This window comes from Sminthopsis crassicaudata, chromosome 2 (assembly GCF_048593235.1).
Source record: "Sminthopsis crassicaudata isolate SCR6 chromosome 2, ASM4859323v1, whole genome shotgun sequence".
Lineage (NCBI taxonomy): Eukaryota > Metazoa > Chordata > Mammalia > Dasyuromorphia > Dasyuridae > Sminthopsis > Sminthopsis crassicaudata.
In genome coordinates, this window is record NC_133618.1 from 501,670,815 (window position 1) to 501,692,339 (window position 21,525).

At 38.1% G+C, this 21,525-nt stretch overlaps 1 protein-coding gene across 3 annotated transcripts in view; it reads left to right on the forward strand.

The window, feature by feature from the left end:
• The window catches only part of ABL1 (ABL proto-oncogene 1, non-receptor tyrosine kinase), a 184,748-nt gene extending 164,783 nt beyond the window's left edge, over positions 1-19,965 (forward strand). For all 3 annotated transcript variants that reach the window (XM_074293885.1, XM_074293888.1, XM_074293886.1), the window contains exons 5-11: positions 6,939-7,023; positions 7,636-7,813; positions 9,279-9,463; positions 10,485-10,637; positions 11,466-11,555; positions 11,841-12,002; positions 16,102-19,965. In XM_074293885.1, coding sequence (XP_074149986.1) covers positions 6,939-7,023; positions 7,636-7,813; positions 9,279-9,463; positions 10,485-10,637; positions 11,466-11,555; positions 11,841-12,002; positions 16,102-17,813 — 2,565 coding nt within the window. In that variant the 3' untranslated portion in view covers positions 17,814-19,965. The remainder of the gene's footprint in view (positions 1-6,938; positions 7,024-7,635; positions 7,814-9,278; positions 9,464-10,484; positions 10,638-11,465; positions 11,556-11,840; positions 12,003-16,101) is intronic.
• Positions 19,966-21,525: the final 1,560 nt, after the last annotated feature.

Sequence of the window (21,525 nt, forward strand, 5' to 3'; positions counted from 1 at the left end):
TATCATGGTACATAAGAAAAATCAGATCAAAAATGAAAAAAATGAGAAAGAAAACAATGCAACCAAACAACAATTAAAAAAAAGGTGAAGATACAAAGGATCTATTTGTACAAAGATATTTATAATGATTGTTTTTTTTGTGGTGGCAAAGAATTAAAAATTGAGATGATACCTATCAATTGAGGAATGGTTGAACAAGTTGTAGTATAGTTATCATGATGAAATAAATACATGGTGCTATAAGAAATGATGAGCAGCAAAAAGTTATCAAACTGTGCATACCCTTTGATCCAGCAGTGTTACATATCCCAAAAAGATTTTAAAGGAGGGAAAGGGACCCACATGTGCAAAAATGTTTGTGGCAGTCCTCTTTGTAGTGGCTAGAAACTGGAAATTGAATGGATGCCCATCAATTGGAGAATGGCTGAATAAATTGTAGTATATGAATGTTATGGAATATGATTGTTCTGTAAGAAATGACCAGTAGGAGGATTTCAGAAAGGCCTAGAGAGACTTACATGAACTGATGCTGAGTGAAATGAGCAGGACCAGGAGATCATTATATACTTCAACAACACTATATGATGATCAATTCTGATGAACGTGGCTCTCTTCATCAATGAGATGAGACAAATCAGTTCCAATAGAACAGTAATGAATTGAACCAGCTACACCCAGCGAAAGAATTCTGGGAAATAAGTGTGAACCACTACATAACATTTCCAATCCCTCTGTTTTTATCTGCTTACATTTTTTATTTCCTTCTCAGGTTAGTCTTACCTTAATCTTACCTTATTTCAAAGTCTGATTCTTCTTGTGCAGCAAAATAACTGTATGGATATGTAGATATATATTGCATTTAACATGCATTTGGTCTACTTGCCATCTGGGGGATGGGGTGGGGGGAAAGAGGAGAAAAGTTGGAACAGAAGGTTTTGCAAAGGTCAGTGCTGAAAAATTATTTAATTATTTAATAATTTCTGCAGCATGTACACAAGTCTGGTTTTAAGTAGCAAGAATTAAATGAAATAATCTATGTGTAAAATGATTTATCTATTTGTAAAGATTATTTATTACATTTATATACATTTATATATACATATAAATTTATATACATTTATCTATGTGTAAAGAGTTCTATGTATCTATTAAAAACTTGGATTTCAATTAAGCACAACATAAATACCCATCTAGTAAGGAAAGAAATAGTAGTTGTTCAGTTAAGATCTAATTTTCTCCCTTTTTATATAAATGTAAAAGATATATATAATTGGATCTATGAAATCCAAGTTATAGATTTCATAGATTTTATATAAATGTATAAGATTATTATTAATCCCTTTTTATAAATGGGATTTAGAAAGACTCAGTGATTTAGTCATGGTCACCTAGCTAGTAGGTATTGGCAGGATTCAAACTCAGGTGCCCTGACTACCAAGACAAATATTCTTTCCACAGCATCATGCTGTCCCTTTTTAAAGTCAGTATCAACTTTAACATTGTAGTATCAACACTGCCTATATCACCTTTATCCCCTTTGGAATATCCTTCTGCACTGTTAGGTACATTTTTCTTTTTTTCTTTTTTACATTTCATTGACTTTTTTCTGCATTATTATTATCATTATCCTCCACTACCTGCATCATATTCCTTCCTCCCTCATTAAGAGGCCTCCCTTAGAACAAATAAAGATAGTAAAACAGAAGAAATTTGTATTGCATTGGTCTTGTCAAAAAACTTATGCCTTATTCTATACCTGTAATCCATCACCAAGAGATGCTTTATCATCAGTTTTCTAGAATTATATTTGGTCATTGTATTGATCAGATTTCTTTGAATCTTCACCTTTTATTTCTTACAGCACAATAATATTTTATTGATGTACCATAGTTTATTCAGCCATATCCCAATTTTGGGGCACCCACTTTGTTTTTCATTTTTTCGCTATTTTAAAAAAAACAACAAAAACTACTTCTGCAAATATCTTTCAGTATCTGAGTCCTTTCTATCTCTTTGATCTCTGTTGGGGTATAATCCTAATAAATGGTATTGCTGTTTCAGTGGCTATGAGTAGTTTAGTTTATTTTCAATGTAGTTCCAAATTTCTTTCCAGAACTGTTGAACAAGTTAACAAATTTAACTTAATGTGCCCATGTGTGCTTGTGTCATTATTCAAGTCTTCTCTAGTAACAAATAATTTTGATTATTTTTGCTTTGTTATGTATGTATTACCAAGGCCAGGGCTCCTTTCTCCATACTTTAAATTATTTCCCAAAAGATTCTTGACCCTTTGTGTTAATTTTGTTAATATTTTGTCTAGTTCTTGAAAATAGTTTGGTATGGCACTGAATCTATAGGCCAATTTAGATAGCATTGTCATTTTCATCATAGTAATATAGGCCAACTATGAGTGATTAAGTTTTCTCCGATTATTTAAATTTACCTTTGTTTCTGTTTCTATGGGTTTTCTTCCAGATACTTTATGCAGTCTGCAGTTATTTTGAATAGAGATTTATTTTTCTGCTGGATTTATTTAATTATAATGTCTAATATGTACTTGAAAAGGATAAAATAGAATTCCTTTAAAATACTCTGATACAAAGATTTTATTCAGATTATTTTCCCTTAATTAGTTTAATTGCTAATTTTACTTTATGAATGAACAATTTCTTCAAAAGGATTAAATAATTTTTAAAAATGAATATTGATAAATATAACTAAACAGAAACAAAGGTGTATCTGATAAAAAATGAAGTATGCTGTCTTATTGATTTAAAATACTAAGTGAACTTACTCTGACTCCAGAAGGGGGAGACAAGTTCACATTGATTTAAACAGAGAATCACTTTAATTTTTTAATGAACAGAATTACCTGTCATAATGTGCTCTTCCTTTATCTTTCTCAAATATGTGTTATAGATGTTTAAGAAAGGAAAGGAATTAGAAGAAGTAGTGATGTACGTGAAATTATTACATTGTAGCCTGTTATTTTGTTTTTTAAAGGAATAGAAATGTTTCATTTCAGAATTACTTTTAGAGCATAATGTTGACCTAGCAAGATTTTTAAATCCCCACTTCATTTCATGAATAGCATTAATTTCCAGAATTGCAGCAAGCATTAGCTCTTATGCCTTTGACATTAGTGTCACCCTGGTAAATCAAAGCACTCTGGGCCAAAAACTATATGGTCTACTGAGCATTTTAAGAAACAGAAAGGACTCAGAAGAATTAAACAGCCAGTGGTATTGAGCCTGGAAATAATTCTTTCCTAGTGTGATCTGACACAGTGACTATCAACTATGTCTAATTGACATTAGGTATATAGCACCATTTTTTTTACAGAGTAATAAGTTGTTTTTAAGTTTTAGTCTCTCAATGTCCTACACTAAGTTACAGAAGACTGACAAGTCTCTAGTTATGCTTCACTTTTAAGCACAATTAAAGTTGATGCAATTTTGTAGAAGAAAGAAGTGTCATTAAGGAGAAAGGAAAAGAAGAGTATCTAGAGGGGATGAGAATCAACAGTGTCGAAAACAGCAGAGAGATCATAGAAATTGAAGAATTTGGTTACCTTGGAGAAAACTTTAAGTGGCCAGGTGGAAAGTGAGGAAATGGAAATGATAATAAGCTTTTTTTTAGAAGTCTAGTTGTGAAAGGAAAGAGATTGAAGATGATAACCTGAGGGGATGGCAGTGTCAAGAGATTTTTTTCCTTAATAACTGGAAAGATTTAGGCTTATTTTTCCCAAAGAAAGAACCTAGTGGATAAGACCAGTGAAAATTACAAAGAGGGCAAAGATGCTTGAAGAGAACAAGCATCCAAAAGAGATGGAGGGTCTGGGATTAGGGACACAAAGTAAAAGGATTGGCCTTGGCAAGAAGAAGAACCATTTCCTCATCAGAAAATAGAATAAAAGAGAGAATGAAAAATAATGGTGAAACGATCTCTGGGCATAAAATAGAGGAGGAGAAGTAATTTTCATGGATGGTCTTTTTCAAGGTAAAGTCCTCTATTGAAGGATTGGGTTTTTTTTTGGGGGGGGGGTTGTGGAGGGGATTGTGCAGGTGAGTTGACAGAAGGAAAGTTTGGGGATAGTCATAGTAGGATTGTAGATGGGTTGAGGATTTGAAACTGAAAGAATTGCCCTATACAATGAGTATACATTTGAAATTAAATACTATTAAGTTAAGATACTATTAAAAACTGTTAAGCAAGATAATTTATATAAAATACTTTGTAAATGTTAAAGTGCTAGGTAAATGTGAGCTGCTCTCATTATTGTCATCAAAAATGTGTAATAGCTCTACTGACTTGTTCATGTGACTTCTTCCAGGGGTGTTCTATAAAATGAAAGTAGGAACAGATAAAGTAGAGAGTAGGGGTAACCCAGAAATTGACTTTACAAAAGTAGATCATTGGCTAACTGTAATATCTTGGGATAGAACAAGTGGAATCAGAGCCAGATTGATGGGATAGAGCAAAGTGAATGATGAGATAGGGATAGAGACAGAAAGAAGAAAAGAGAGGAAAAGGAAGGGGAGAAGGAGAAGAAGAAATGATATATTAAGGAAGTTGAACTACTACCTCAGATTATTTGGAGGGACTTCAGCATGGGGAGGGACCCCAGCTGTGAGGACAGCAGCTTGAGGTGGAAAGACTATCAACCAGATAATAAAGTGCTTGAGAAAGAAGGGAGACTGACTGAGATAACCATTCACAATTGTAACAGAGGTCAGGATAGGATGAAAACAGAAATGTGGAGTAAGCCTCAAAGGAAGGAAAAGTGCTGATTGGCAGTAGAGAAAAAGACCGAAGGCATTGGTAATAAGAAGCATGAAGTGAGTCTCTTCTTAGTTGCAGCTTGATAATGCAAGTGGATAGAGTGCTAAGCTAAGTCAGGAAAATTGACTTCAGATTCAGCCTCTGATACTTCCAAGCTGATGTGTGATCCTGGCCAAGTTATATAGCCCCTGTCCACCCCAATTTCCTCTACCATAAAATAAGAATGATATTAATACCACCTATCTCACAGGGTTATTATGAATTTCAACTGAGATGTTTGTAATATGCTTAGCACAACACTTGGTATATAGTGGGCACTTAATAAAGATTTATTCCTTCCTTCATGGACAGTATGTTTATAGAATAAGAGAATTATACTAGTACTGTTGCAAACAGGGAGGAGGCAGCTAGGTGGCACAGTGGATAGAGCACCAGCCTTGAATTCAGGAGGACTCGAGTTCAAATCTGGTCTCAGACACTTAACACTTCCTAGCTGTGTGACCCTGGGCAAGTCACTTAACCCCAGCCTCAGGAAAAAAAGAAAAGAAAGAAAACAGTCAGGGATGCAGCATCTTCCAGAGGAAACTAAACTCCATGAGGGCAAGAAGGTCAAAGAAACATAAGAAGAAGGGTTTAAAGTGAAGAAAAGTTTGTTAATGATAGAATCAAGGATTCCAAAGGCAAAGCAGAATAGGTAGCACAGAGAAAGAAGGGCTGAATAATGATGAAGGTTTGAGAGAATAGGAGTGTGGGCTTGGGAAAGTAATTTCTTCTAGGAAGTTTATAACTCTGTATCACAGATGTTCAAAGAGGAAGAAAAAGAAGTTTGCAAATATAGAATAGTTGGTGTTCTGACTTTTCCCAATAAGAACATCAGCTCTTCAGTCCAGGGTAGGCTTGGAAGTGGTGGAGGAACCTATGACATCATTGCCTTATTCATTGTATCCACAGCTATTTTTGGTTCTACGCAAATTCAAGGGACTAGAGGTTTCATGTCCAAGGCCCTAGTGTTTAGAGGACTCTTGTTGATTTTGGAGGCTTGAGGCATTGTCACTTTTTCTCATCCTTCTTGGTGGCTGAGTCTCTGATCCTGGCCTAAATCTGGTTTGTTAGAGACTTTGTATCTGGGCTGGAAAACTTGAGGCAAAGATCTCTGTTACATTCATGAACTGTCCATGTGCTTTCTCAAGCACATCATTACTTGTTTCAAAGTGTTTCTCTCTACCTCAACCTACTGTATAACCTGCTGGACTCCCCCCTGGTTCATCTTCATCAGCATATCTCCTCTCTGTGTCAGTAAGCCATGGCTAGCATGCCCTTGGCCCCAGCTAACCCTGAATACTGTGTTCTGTGGCTAACCTCACTTCTTTGAGGAAATGTAGGAATGAGGAAGCATCCAGAACTTGGAAGAAAAGGGCCTGGGCTTCAGTCCCAGAGCTGCTTCTTTCCACTTAATCGAGCTTAGGTTAGCTTTCTCCCTACTTCGGCCTCTGTTTTCCACATCTGTAAAGTGAGGAAGTTGGACTTTCACATTGCTTCCAGTTTTCAGTCCTGTGACAGTTGATTGTGGCTGCTTCATTAAGAATCCCTTGATGCATCCTAGCACGTTCCGTGTATGTCATCTTTTCCTTTTGTATGCAGTACCACTTTGTGTCCCTGAGAATAGACTGCTTTTTTTCCCTCAAGGGAATTGCATGTCAGATTCTTTCAATTGATTTTTATTTTAAGTCCATTATTTCTTGGTTGATTTGATCTTGTATCTGATTCCATTTCTACCATGACCTTACATCCTAGCAAAATGCCATACAGTTGTAGAAACATTTTGCGTAGTGGCCACAGAAAGCAAGTCACCAAACATGCAGACACTAACTTGTATTTGTTGCATAGATGAATAGGGGGAAGCTCAGTGTCACAGGGAGGAAGGGGGAAGCATTCATGCTAAGAGTGAACCCTGGGAAAGGAAGTAAAATAGATTGGCAGGCAGAGTGCACATCTAGTAGCAAATCAATGTAATGTGCTTGTGAAGAATGGAAGTCCCAAGACAGCTGCAACTCAGAGCTCCAATTTACACTAACTGTGAAGCTAGCTCAGATTCCCAACCTCTTTCCTCTCCTGTACATTTTCCTTGTTGAAACTTTTTCTCTTTGTCTCTGCAGGAAGACACTATGGAGGTGGAAGAGTTCTTGAAAGAAGCTGCAGTAATGAAAGAGATCAAACACCCTAACTTAGTACAATTACTAGGTAAGTGAGAGAAGTACCAAGCAGAGGAACTTTTAATTAAACCCTCTGGGGTGATACAGGTGCCATAAAAGAAGAGATAAGCTGCTTACCGTGTTAAGGTTTCAGATCCAGACAGCTATTCTCTACCAACATTCAACACTTGAAAGTAAGGGGTATTTTTTGGTCTGCTAATCTGTTATTACTTGCGCTAGTATCTGAAAGTAATCAGGGAATGCAAATCTAAAAATTGACTGTTGAAACAGAGTTTTTCAGTCCTCTCTTACAAAGTGATTCTGAGGGTCAAAGCAATCTTCTGATAAAAGTAATTATGGTTTCTATCCTTATGTGGGGAGGCTTGAGTTAAGGTTAGCTTTTTACTGCTAATTCTTTTTTTTTTTTTTTAATGTTACTTCTTCCATTCTGAACTTTGTAGTACCTTTCATATCCAAGATCTTTTAGAGAAAGAAAGAGAGTAGAAATACCCATCTCATTAGAGATGAACTTGCAATCACAATGTGGATATGGTGTCAAAAAGTTTCTCAGAAGTCAGTTTCCCTAAAGCCAGGCATTTTTTATGTTTTTTAAGAAGTAGATAAAGCAATAGCCTGAAGTACTCTATGTCTTACTTCACAGGGGTTTGTACTCGGGAACCCCCATTTTATATAATCACAGAGTTCATGACCTATGGGAATCTGTTAGATTATCTACGAGAGTGTAATCGGCAGGAGGTGAATGCAGTTGTGCTGCTATACATGGCCACTCAGATCTCATCAGCTATGGAGTACCTGGAGAAGAAAAACTTCATCCACAGGTAGGAGCTGGACCACTTAGAATCTCAGCATGAGAGCCAGAACTTTCCTTTACAAAGCTTTTCACTCTCTTGGTGTTAAGAATCAGGCTCTAACTTTGGCACTGGCAGATTATTGAACCTTGAAATAAAGGTATATGGAAAATTTTTTGATTTTACAATCTTTAGGGGCACATAGCCAGGATAGGCTTGTGTGTAGGCCTATGTGTAGGATTTAGTACAGAAAAGGAATGGATCCTAGTGGTTAGTCACAGGGGCATAGATAATTCAATCTGAGCCATTTTGGATTAAGTGGTATGCTAAGTAAGATTCATAAAAAGCTTGACTCCTAATAATCATAGTTCTCTACGAAATAGAGTACACATTGTTCCTTTGCACAGCTTTCATCAGTAATGACTTCTTCCTGGGAGTTATCAGCATTGCTTTTAAATAAACTCATGTTAGTAGCTAGTGTTTATGTTTTTTTCCTTTTTATTATAAATCCAATCACCTTACTCTCATCTAGTTCAGGAGTGTTTTTCTGTGGTCTGAATTGTATGTATCTTTAAATTAAGCTTCTTTGCTGTTTTAAAGGCTGGAATGTTTTGACCTTCGAATGTGCTGTAATTATGTTAGTGCTTTGCATTCTTTGCCAGTAGAAATGGCTTCCTAGCAAAGTAATGACATAGCCTGCATTGGGGCCTATGGGCTTTGCTAGCTCTGTTTTATTCAAGATGTTCTTCCCGCCACATTTTCAACCGCTCTTACCCAATTAACTCAAGTATGAAAACTACATGAGATTCATAGTGAGGAATAAGAGTATCATGTGTGAAATACTAGCAGTTCCTTATAAGACATATTTTCTATGCTACGTGGGAGTTTGATTCAAATCCTTCTGTCACTCAGGAAAGTGAACTCTCTGATGCTGCAAATTGAGATTTCTTGACTTTTGATTTTCCTTGCACTGCTAAGTTTGTAACCTCTGCATTCAGACACACCTAAAATGTTTTACCAAAATCCTATTAAACTAAACTCTTCTGCATTTAACTTCTCTATGATTGCTGATGACCATGCTATCTTAAACAGTTATCTTCATAAACTGCTGCTTTTCATCCCTCTATTTTGATAGCTGTATGATTTGGTGGCTAATGTCTATAAACCACAATGTTAGATTAAATTTTTCTGGGTGAATCAGGAGGTAAGATGAGACAGATTACAAATGAGAGGAATTTTGAGATGTACCTGGGCAAGCATTACTGAAGAAGAGAAAATTGACAAATGCAGTTTGAATAAAATATATATATTGAATAAAATGTAGATAGGGCAAGGGGAGTCTCAGTAGGAATTTTCTCTAATGTTAATAAGATAATACAGGTTTCAAAGAAAACAAATGGTTTTTGATCACCGTTATTAAACTTTTTTATTCAACTGTTATCAAAACTGAAATTATGTTCAGGACTTCTAATGGATTGATTTTGGTATTCTCTAGGGATCTTGCTGCCCGAAACTGCCTTGTAGGGGAAAACCACTTGGTGAAGGTGGCTGATTTTGGCTTGAGCAGGTTAATGACAGGAGACACCTACACAGCCCATGCTGGAGCTAAGTTCCCAATCAAGTGGACAGCACCTGAAAGCCTGGCTTATAATAAATTTTCCATTAAGTCAGATGTCTGGGGTAAGAACTCATATATTTACTTTAAAAATAAATTCATTCTTATTCTTTCCATTTTACCTTCTGGGTGGCATTCTCTTTCTTACTACCTCATTTCTTTTCTCTCTTTTACATAACTTGTATTCTTCCTTTCCCCCTCTTTATTCTTCATTCTTTTTTTCCCTTTCTCTTTTCTTCCAAAGAGAAGCAGTCCTTCCTATTATTTGATGCATCAATGAATTTATTTTCCTAAAATAATTTGAATATAAATTGCATTCTTTCCTCTTCCCAGCTTTTTGTTTTTATTCAAAATATGGTATTCAGACTAGGCGTGATAGTTGTGACTTTAGGCCTCATGACCAGTGCTTCTATGCTTATCAGTGTTTTTCTTGGATGTTGCCTTTCAGCTTGTCATGTGGCAAATCTTGACTGGCTTATCTATAAGCCACTAATATGATGCCACTAATAGGAGGTTTTATTTGCAGCTTCCTATTTTATGTAGGCATAGATTTCCATAGGATAGAGTGATTGTCACTGCTTTCTTTGACTAAGTCTTAAACTTAAATATTTCAGAACATGATCTTGGAATTTTTTAACTAGGCAGAACCTTAGAGGTCTCAATTGAAACCCAGAGCCTGCTTTGCCAAGGATCACAAAGGTCCTTGACTTATTTGTAGAAATAAGACTAGAGCACTGATTCCCAGTGCAGGTGAATATCCACTGTAGTGTAGTGCCAAAATGATTATATTTATAGAGACTATATAATGGTTAATCCATTGTGACTTTCCTTAATTATGTCTTTAATAAAACTTGAAAGATCCTTTCAGAGCATTCAAGTCTGAGATGTTGAATAAATTGAAAAGTAGTCTGATTTTACCTTGTTGTGTCACGGTTTTGGTTAACAAAGAAGCTTATTAAAGTCTGTTAAGCATTTGAATTGTTTTTTAGCATAGTCCTTGCCTCTCTTGTACAGTTTTAATGTACAGATTATAGTCACAGCTAACTTTTAAGAATTTTAGCTTATTTTCCTTTTTCTTTCTTTTAGCATTTGGTGTTTTGCTTTGGGAAATTGCTACATATGGTATGTCCCCTTATCCTGGAATTGATCTGTCACAAGTGTATGAATTATTGGAAAAAAACTACCGCATGGAGCGTCCAGAAGGCTGTCCAGAAAAAGTCTATGAACTCATGAGAGCATGTGAGTTTTCTGCAAACTTAGCAAGAAAGATTTTGTTTAGCCAAACGGACAAACTGAAATTTTTTTCATGAAGGGATATATTGAAAGGTTAGAAGCAGTCCTTTGGCCATGCTATTTCCAGGGAATTTTGTTCTTAGTAATAAAAATATTTCTATTTATATATATTAATATATCTTTATTGTACAGTATTACATGTGAATCACAAGCTATCAAGCACTATCTGAGACCTTAAAAGTATATATTTCTCCCTATTTGTACCAGTTTCAAGTTTCCAGTTAGTGCAGCAACACAGTTAGTCTTTTTTTGTTGTTGTTGTTGTTGTTGTTGTTGTTGTTGTTGAAAAGAAACTAGTCTTAGCAATTAGAGCTAAAAAGCAATCCAGAGATCTTCTAGTTTAATTCTTTCTTTTTATGAGTGAGGAAATTTTCCAGAGAAGAAGTGACTTATCCAAGGTCTCTCAGTAAGTTTTTGGCAGAGCCAGGACAACAACCCTCTCCTGTGACATCGTGCTGAATAGGGCTTGACTCTTCACAACCCGGTCTGGGATTTTCTTCTCAGAGATCCTGGAGGGGTCTGCCACTTCCTTTTCCAGCTCATTTTACAGATGAGGGAACTGAGGCAAATAGGATCACAAACTAGGAAGTGTCTGAGGCGGGATTTGAACTTAGAGAAGTGTTCCTGACTCCCCTGTGTAGTTCGGCACCCCCTGGCTGCTTGCAAATGGGAGTAGACTGTTCCTTTCAAATTCCCACTCTTCATTTAGAATGTTCAGTAATAGCCTAGAGTTTGCTTCCTAAAGTTTATTTAACTTGGGGTTTGTCTGTCCAGGTTGGCAGTGGAGTCCTTCTGACCGGCCCTCCTTTGCTGAAATCCACCAAGCCTTTGAAACGATGTTTCAGGAGTCCAGCATCTCAGACGGTAATGGGGGACGCTGTGCCAGGGTCACTGGGAGGCGGGGGGACAGCGTGCAGGCTGGGGGTGTGCGGCAGCGCTCTCTGTGCGTCCTGCGTGGTGACACTGAGACCACAAGGGCACTTGAGTTTTACCGGGCAGTGTGAGAGGTTAAGTTTTCCTTCAGTGTCATTTCCTAATGACCTAAAGTCATTATTTTTCCATAGTAATTAATAAGTAAACACTGTTGATTTAAAAAACAAAAATAAGACCAATACAGATGCCAATAACTGTTCTTTCATATGTTTTTAGAAGTGGAAAAAGAGTTGGGGAAGAAAGTTGTGCGAAGTGTCGTCAGTACGTTACTGCAGGCACCGGAATTGCCAACTAAGACCAGAACATCTAGGAGAGCTGCTGAAAATAAAGACGCCAGCGAGCTGCTTGACACTTCTCATCTGAGGAGTCAGGGAGAAGGTAGTATGTGCTATGAACCCTTGTGCCTTCCCTGGTGCCTGAAGATCCCAAGCTCCTAGAAGCTTCCAAAATCATATGTATAGAGATGAAAAGTAAAAGGAGGAATCTGTTCTTGTCTTTTAAATTTCCAGTAGGCGCTGGAGAGAGAAGCAAGTCCTAAAATATGGAGAGTCTACTCTTTTTGAAAGTAGAAGGATCCCCATTGAAAACAAAAAGCTAATCACCCCACAGCACCCCTATCTCCCTTTGGGAATCATTAAGGAGCAATTGGCTTTGGCAGTTAGTTCGGTCAAAGAAGCAGAGATGCTTATAAAATCTACTGAGAAACTAATCCACCTTTTCATCTATTATTCAAAGCATTTGTGGTTCCCATTCCAGGGCAGATAAAACAATAATAAATATTGAACCCAAATGAAAGGGAGATTGTAGGTAGAACATTGACATGAAAAGCTCACTCAAAGAAAACCAAATCAACTCCCTACTCCTTTTCCAGTCCCCCCCCCAAAAAAAAAAAAAAACCAAAAACAAAAACCACAAAAAAACAACTCTCTAGTACAGAACTAGTGATGTGAAAAAACTCATTTGTATAGTGTCTTGTGGCTTAATGGAGGCCTTTCCCCATGACAGTTTTTTGAAATAAGTAGTGTAAGTAACAGTAATCACCATTTTATAGGTGAGAAAACAAGTTGGGGAGTGGGAAAATTAAATAATTTGCCAGTGTTACAAAGCTAGTAAATGTCAGGCCTGTGATTTAAGCTTGGTTCCCCAGAATCATTGTCCTTTCCACTCTCAGTACTGGGCTCTCAGTACTGTACCATTCTGCCCCTTTAGTATTTTGTGGTTCCTGGAAAAAGTACCTTTCTGTTGTAATTCCTTAGGGCATTATAGGAGGTTGGATTGGAATAGTAGAGAGTCTCATGATTTTGAGTGTGGCTATGATTTAAATCACTGGAGTAGATTAGAAATTTTCTGTCTGAATATTAATAAGCAAAGCAGATCTTGAGTGGTCTTTTTCAGCATCCCTGACTGCCAGCTTTTATCCTTTTAGGGTCAGCTATGAGGTGTTAAGCAAAATGCATGTGTATAGTAGGAACCTAATAAATATGTGTTAACTTATTAATTTTGAATTTGATTGAGAAAGGCTTTTGGAAAAAAAATTAGTGAAAACTCAAACCAATTACTATGTCAAGGATTTCAGATTTTGTTGATATGAATATTTGTGGATATTCATTATCTCCAAATTAACAATTTAATAAATGACTGTAACCAAAAATTATATATCTCTTGGTGATCATCCCTTTGGACAGTAACTTAGCCAAATTGATCCTCCCAGATCTACAGGCCTTCAAGAACCCACACATACTCAAGCCTTTTTAACTTGACACTGGATCTGTGTTCCATTCCAGTTGAGCTTCCTCCATGCCATGATAAAGCAATGTATTAGAACTTTAGTTAAAGATAAAAAGCAAAATAATAAGAAATGTGGTTCATTAAAGTGGTGCACTTAAAGCTAAAGGTCAAGTGAAAGGATAATGTGAAAGCCAAGAGCATCAAGTATCAGCATTGAAAATGTTTTACTAGAATTTTTCCCTTCTTCATTAATTCTACATCAGACTAAAGTTGTAGTAACCACTTAGATTCTCCTGATTCTGTTCTTAACATGCTGCCTGACTTATAGTAAATAAGTATATAAGCAACTCCATTTAGATTTAGCAAGTGCTAGCAGTTGGGCTATTCTAGTAGTTGACCTGTTGGTGAGTATATCTGTATTTAAAAATGAGGATACATTTATTATAAACCATTATTTATATTTAAAGCATGCCAATTTGAAGATTTAAAAAGGTCATCCTCTCTGTCTTTAGAGCATAATAGCTCATTGTCAGTATGTTTCTATGGCATGAAGTACCTTCCCTTCCAAATTATGCCACTTAGAACATTCAGATGGTTGACTGACGAGAATTGCAAGGGAACTAATGAAAAAAAAGTCAGAGGAAGGTGGTCTAAGTGTACCTGATTTAAAGCTATATTATAAAGCAACAGTCACCAAAACCATTTGGTATTGGCTAAGAAATAGACTAGTTGATCAGTGGCATAGGTTAGGTTCACAGGACAAGATAGTGAATAAAAATAGCAATCTAATCTTTGACAAACCCAAAGATCCCAAATTTTGGGATAAGAATTCATTATTTGACAAAAACTGCTGGGAAAACTGGAAATTAGTATGGCAGAAACTAGGCATGGACCCACATTTAACACCACATACTAAGATTAGATCAAAATGGGTCCAAGATTTAGGCATAAAGAACGAAATCATAAATAAATTGGAGGAACATGGGATGGTTTACCTCTCAGACTTGTGGAGGAGGAAGGAGTTTGTGTCCAAGGGAGAACTAGAGACCATTATTGATCACAAAATAGAACATTTTGATTACACCAAATTAAAAAGTTTCTGCACAAACAAAACTAATGCAAACAAGATTAGAAGGGAAGTAACAAATTGGGAAAAAATTTTTACAGTTAAAGGTTCTGATAAAGGCCTCATCTCCAAAATATACAGAGAATTGACTTTAATCTATAAGAAATCAAGCCATTCTCCAATTAATAAATGGTCAAAGGATATGAACAAACAATTTTCAGATGATGAAATTAAAACTATTTCCACTCATATGAAAGAGTGTTCCAAATCACTATTGATCAGAGAAATGCAAATTAAGACAACTCTGAGGTATCATTACACACCTGTCAGATTGGCTAAGATGACAGGAACAAATAACGATGAATGTTGGAGGGGCTGTGGGAAAACTGGGACACTGATGCATTGTTGGTGGAGTTGTGAAAGAATCCAACCATTCTGGAGAGCAATCTGGAATTATGCCCAAAAAGTTATCAAAATGTGCATACCCTTTGACCCAGCCATACTACTACTGGGCTTATACCCCAAGGAACTACTAGAGAAGGGAAAGGGATCTGTATGTGCCAAAATGTTTGTGGCAGCCCTTTTCATAGTGGCTAGAAGCTGGAAGATGAATGGATGTCCATCAATTGGAGAATGGTTGGGTAAACTATGGTATATGAATGTTATGGAATATTATTGTTCTATAAGAAATGACCAACAGGAGAAATATAGAGAGGCTTGGAGAGACTTACATCAACTGATGCTGAGTGAAACGAGCAGAACCAGAAGATCATTATACACTTCAACAATGATACTGTACGAGGATGTATGCTGATGGAAGTGGATTTCTTCAACATAGAGAAGAGCTAATCCAATTCCAATTGATTAATGATGGAAAGAACCAGCTACATCCAGAAAAGGAACAATGGGAAATGAATGTAAACTGTTATTTTTACCTTCTGAATCCAATTCTTCCTGTGCAACAAAAAATTCGGTTCTACACACATATATTGTATCTAAATTATACTGTAATATATTTAACATATATAAGACTGCTTGCCATCTGGGGGAGGGGTTTGGGGGAGGAAGGGAAAAAATCTGAATAGAAGTAAGTGCAAGGGATAATGTTGTAAAAAATTACCCATGCATATGTACTGTCAAAAAAATGTTATAATTATAAAATAAAATTAAAAAAAAAAAAAAAAAAAAAAAAAAAAAAAACAGATGGTTGACTGATCTGAGGGTAATAGGTTCTGAGTTTCTGTTTTGGCTCTGTCATTGTTTTCACTTGACCAGGTAATGATGTCAGAAGGGGACTCTTGTGTTTTAACCTAAACAAATGAAGAGAAAAGGAGACAAGTGTCACTCCTACTTTTTATTCTTATGTCTTTAGTACCTCAGTGAGTAAGAGGCCTTTTTAGAGGCAAAAACAGTTACATATTTGATAGAGTGAGTAATTACACCAGAATGCAGAGCTCTGCATAAAAAGAACTAATTTGTCAAAATTAGGTAGAAATCTCTAATCTGGAAAAAAAATATTTATTGATGATCATTTTAGGAAAGAGTGTGTTAATTTGTGCCCCAGTGGGCTCCTATGCTGCAGAATCTGATTTTATATGAAGGAAGTCTTAATGAAATGGTCACAAAAAGTGGCATGGAAATGTTTTCTCTTGATTTATCAAAACATTCCTAATTTTGTTTCAGATATTTTAGATCACGAGCCTGCTGTTTCTCCACTGCTCCCAAGGAAAGAAAGAGCTCCCCAGGACAGTAATCTGAATGAAGATGAACGACTTCTCCCCAAAGACAAGAAAACCAACCTCTTCAGTGCTCTTATCAAGAAGAAGAAGAAAACAGCTCCAACCCCACCCAAACGCAGCAGTTCTTTTCGGGAGATGGATGGCCATTCAGACCGCAGGGTGGGTGGAGAGGATGAGACCCGAGATATCCTCAATGGTACTTTTATCACAGCTCCCCCAGATGCAGCAGAGCCATCCAAGTTCCCAAATCCAAGCAATGGGTTGAATATTAGCAATGGAGCTGTGTCAGGGTCCTCAGGCTTCCGGTCTCCCCACTTGTGGAAAAAATCCATTGCATCAACGAGTGGCCGCTTGGCAGCCAATGAAGAAGAAAGTAGTTCCAACTCCAGCAAGCGCTTCCTGCGGTCGTGCTCTGCCTCTTGCGTACCCCATGGGGCCAAGGACACAGAATGGAGGTCAGTAACACTGCCTCGGGACCTACAGTCCACTGGGAGGCAGTTTGATTCTTCTACCTTTGGTGGGCATAAGAGTGAGAAGCCAGCTTTGCCTAGGAAACGGGCAAGTGAGAATAAATCCGATGTGACTTCTAGGGGCACGGTGACCCCACCACCCCGGCTTCTGAAGCAAAACGAGGAGGGAGTTGATGATGTATTCAAAGATACAGAGTCCAGTCCTGGTTCTAGCCCCCCAAGTCTGACGCCAAAACTTGTCCGTAAGCAAGTCATAGTGACGGCTTCCTCTGGCCTGTCCCACAAAGAAGAAACTGGGAAAACTAGTGCTTTAGGAGCTCCTGCTGCACTGGAACAAGTCCCTGTTAGCAAAGCTGCCTCCAGTGCCTTTATGGGGACCAGTAAAGTCTCCTCTAGTGAAGAGCCCAGAGGGAGGAGGCACAAACATTCTTCTGAATCATTAGGGAAGGACAAAGGAAAACTCTCCAGACTTAAACCTGCCCCTCCCCCCCCACCATCATCATCTGCTGGGAAGTCCACCAAGCCTTCTCATGGCCCTGGCCATGATGCAGCAGGGGATGTAGGACCTAGTCTTAAAGCAAAACAGTTGACTATGGTAGCAGATACTGGGAACAATGATGCTGCCAAATCAAACCAGTTAGGAGAGGGTGTCAAAAAGCTGGCGCTTTCTTCTGCACCAAAGCCCCCGTCATCCAACAAACCATCAACGGCCCCACTAACCACTCCAGCCACCTCCCCCTCTACTTTGCCATCTGCTTCGTCAGCCCTGGGAGGGGAACAGCTTTTGTCCACTGCTTTCGTCCCTCTCATATCCACCCGAGTGTCCCTGCGGAAAACTCGCCAGCCTCCAGAGAGGCTTGCTAGTGGTGCTATCACAAAAGGTGTGGTCCTAGACAGCACCGAGGCCTTGTGCCTGGCTATCTCCAAAAACTCAGAACAGATGGCCAGCCATAGTGCTGTTCTGGAAGCAGGGAAAAACCTTTACACTTTCTGCGTGAGTTACGTGGACTCCATCCAGCAGATGCGGAACAAGTTTGCTTTCAGGGAGGCCATCAACAAGTTGGAAAACAACCTCCGTGAGCTTCAGATCTGCCCCGCGACAGCAGGCAGTGGCCCTGCTGCCACCCAGGACTTTAGCAAGCTTCTCAACTCAGTGAAAGAAATCAGCGATATTGTTCAGAGGTAGCAGAAGCCGGGGCTCAGCCAGCCACAAAGCTGGCTGCTAATGGCTGTAGCCTGAGAGCTATGATAGACTGACAAAAGACCGGTGAACCAGTGCCACCGGGACAGGAAAAGGCACACAAGGTGCTGCTGGAGAGCACACGTGGCCTGATTGCCTAGACCACGGAATGTCAAACACCGTATGTTTTTCTCTCTTTCAGCCCAGGTTCTTTACTGTTCTGAAACTCATCTGTGGAGTTCCATCTCTGTGGACTGAAGCCAAAATACCAAGGCCCTTCTGTCCCTTTTTACTAATGTTGTTTTAAAATGAGCTTTAAGTTGGAAGTGGAAATGGAAGACATGGGATTTTGTTTTCTTCCTTTTGAGACATTTCTGTGTCCTCTTGCCATTTCCCCAAAGGATAAATCTTCTGAACACTTAATATATTTGAGCCTTTCCAGTAAAGTATTGCTACACTCGCCTCTCCTTGTTCCATGAAGAGAATAGTCCTATTTGATTTTCTTAAGTCTTCTAAGCTAAAAATATTTTGAGGAAAGTATTCAGAAGGGTGCCCTGGTCAAGGTTGGCCTTCTGAGTCACCTGTTGGCTAAGGGCTGAGTTTTCTCTCCTGTTTTCTTATATGATGGAGAGCCAATGATTATTAGGTTAGTAAGTTGTGATAAGGGAAGCAACTGGCTGCCTCATATAGTGAGCATTGAAGACCAAGTGGTTTGTGGTTAAGGTCATGCAGCCTTTCTTTTATCCTGGAGAAGAAATTGCCTGTGTAGTGCCAAACTGGAGCCAGCAGACTTTGGTTTCTAAAGAAAATGGGGATGATGTTGCTGCCATAACATAGAGAAAGAGCAAGACAGGAAATTCAACAGCATAAGTTGTTCAGTTGCCCACAGCAATCAGAGTCTGTGCCCTTGGCAGATCTGGTACTGCCCTTTTACAACCCTAGTCACTGGATGACATTCTGAGAACAGAAGTCTGGATCCAGTCATGTATTCATTCATTTCTTCCTCATGCACTCCTCTAAGCAAAGCACATTCTCACATTCCCTTTCTGAGACAGTAAACTGTTTAGTTTCCTGGCATTCTTGAAGGCTTCCTGAGCAAGCTCCTCTCTTATCTGCAAATCTATGAGCATCATCATGGCCATCAGTTCTTATGTAGAAACTAGCAGTCAGTGAGCACAGAGTTCATTGCACCAAAGAGAAAGGAAAAAAGTGTTGACACCCAAAGGCCCTGGCCATATTTGGCCACACGTTTGGAGAATGTCTTTTATTTAATTACAATGAACAACACTTATCAATCTAATGTTTCTCTAGGGGTTCTGTCAGAGACCGTTAAGGGGGGAGGGAGAACCCGCAGAAAGTATTTCAGACATCAGGCAGCCATTTTTTGTCTTGCTCATTTTTCCCCAGGGACTCCCCAGGAGTGCTGAAGGTACAGGGACCATGACTCATGGGGGCAGCTGCTCACAGTTTTCCTTGACCTCTCCATGTCAGTATTCAGGCTGTTTAAGAGGCAGGAAGCAATAGGCAGGGGACTAAAAAGAGGCTCACAGCACTACCCAGGAAAAAAAGGTTATGACTATTAATGGTGCAATTTAACCCCTTAACAGTTAGAGAAAGCAGAGAAAAACCACATTCCTTCCCCCTTTCCTCTCACTCCTGTGACCCTATTGCATTACACTATTTTTACGCTAATCACCTTAACTTGTATTTTATTTTTCTGCTAGAAATGGTTTTTAAAATGATTTCCTTTCAATACCTTTTTATATTCTCATGTCACCTCTTTGCCCTCACAGACTGCTGTGATTTACAAACAGAAGGAGATGTTAAAACACCACCAGCTGCCTTTTAAACAGACAAAACAAAACAAACCACACAATACAAAAATCTTTGGACTGTTTTATGAGGTACTGTTTTTGTTTTGTTAACATAATGTGCCACTATATTATGCATTTGTATCTTGCTATTACACTCTTTTATAGATTTACTCTTTTATAAATGTGTAAATAGTTTTTCAATTGTCCTTTCTGTAATACCTATGGTGCCATTTTCTTTCTTTTTTTTGGTCCAGTACATTTTGTTCAATATGTGACTCTCGATGTTTTTTGAGTCCAAGTCTGTCTTCCTTAGTATTTTTTAAATAAATCAATGTTGATGAAAATAAGAATCTCTTCAGCTATTGTTTTAAACCTTCTTAACTCTTCATTTTGCACAAACCATCAGGTTTTTAGTGGAAAAAGATTTCTCATATAGTAAAAGATATATAAAGACTTTTTATGCATGGTGTCTGTTAGAGCCTGGGAAGAAGTGTGAAAACCTTGAGTTTTGATGTTCCATTTTGCTGAGAGGAGGGGTGGAAGAGGGGAGAGGGGAAAGGAGCTAGACAAGTGAATGATGATGGCAGAAAACAAATCCATTTCCTTTGGCTATTTCTTTTACATGTTTTTTGAAGCAAGATTTACTGCCGCTTCCCAGAGTGGTTACCAGGACACAGAAACTGTGGTTATCTTGTGTCTTGTGTCATTACCTGCAATGTCGGGAACAATTTCCTTGTCCCTCTTTTCAGACCTTTCCTGCATCATAAGAAACTTTCCAGCAACCTGGACTGCTTGTGATTCAGAAACTAAGGTGGGGCTAAACAGCAATGAATTGGCCCCACTTGATAGTGGCAGGCAGAAAGGAATAAATGATTTTCTTTGTAAAGCTGCATTAACTTTGATGTGCAGAAAGAGATAGTTTTCTGAATAGCTACTTCTTGTCCTGAAAGAGTTAACCCTTCCAGAAAGACAATTCTTCTTATTTTTGCCTTTGAACCCTCTCTGCCACCACCCATCAGCCTTAAAGCAGCCCTCATTTACTTGTCTTTGACATGCCTAGTGTCATTTCTTTGTGAGAATGATGAATAGCTGTGGAATGCTGGCCTACGTGGTGTTATAAGACTATAATGGTAACCCTTTACAGAGACCTGTTCTAGCCACCCACTGAGCACAGGTTGTCAAGAGGGACTCTCTTTCTTCATGGGTTTGGTCTCCATTTAACGCCGGCTGACAGCTTGGAAAGTTGAAGTTGGGGAAGTAAGCAGAACCCTCTGATAATAATACTTATTAAGCCAGTAGACTTGTCAAAGGAATACATGTCATGCTCACCAAAGCATATTGAAAAGTACGGTTTACAAAAATCCTGTGAAAGGAACTCTGTTGCAACAACTCAATGTTTATTGAGCATCATCGAAGGAACAAAATAATCTATATAAAAAATTTGCATGAACCAAGGACTAATTGATTTCCATATCTAGAATTGCATCGTTTTAGAGCTATAAGGTACATAAACCATCAACTAGTCCAATTCCTTCATTTTGTATATAGAAAAATGAGAATCAGAGACATGAATCCACTACCCAGATTCATTCATTTTGGATAAAGGCACTGAATGTAGGATTAGAAGACTTGCATTTGAATTCCTCTTCCATCATCTAAGATTGTGCAAATTGTGCAACCTTACTCTTAGTTCAAGTCACCAAGCATTACAGAGCTTCACTGTTCATCCATAAACTTCCAGGAAGCTGGTCCACAGAATCTCATAATTTCCTTCGAGCTGAAACATTATGTGAAGGACTTAGCTAATGATAAAACCAGTGCTAGAAACCAGGTCTCCTGACTATTTCCTTCTAAACTAGCTAAATATTCCTTTTCATTTGACATCTAGTTTCAAATCTAGAAGT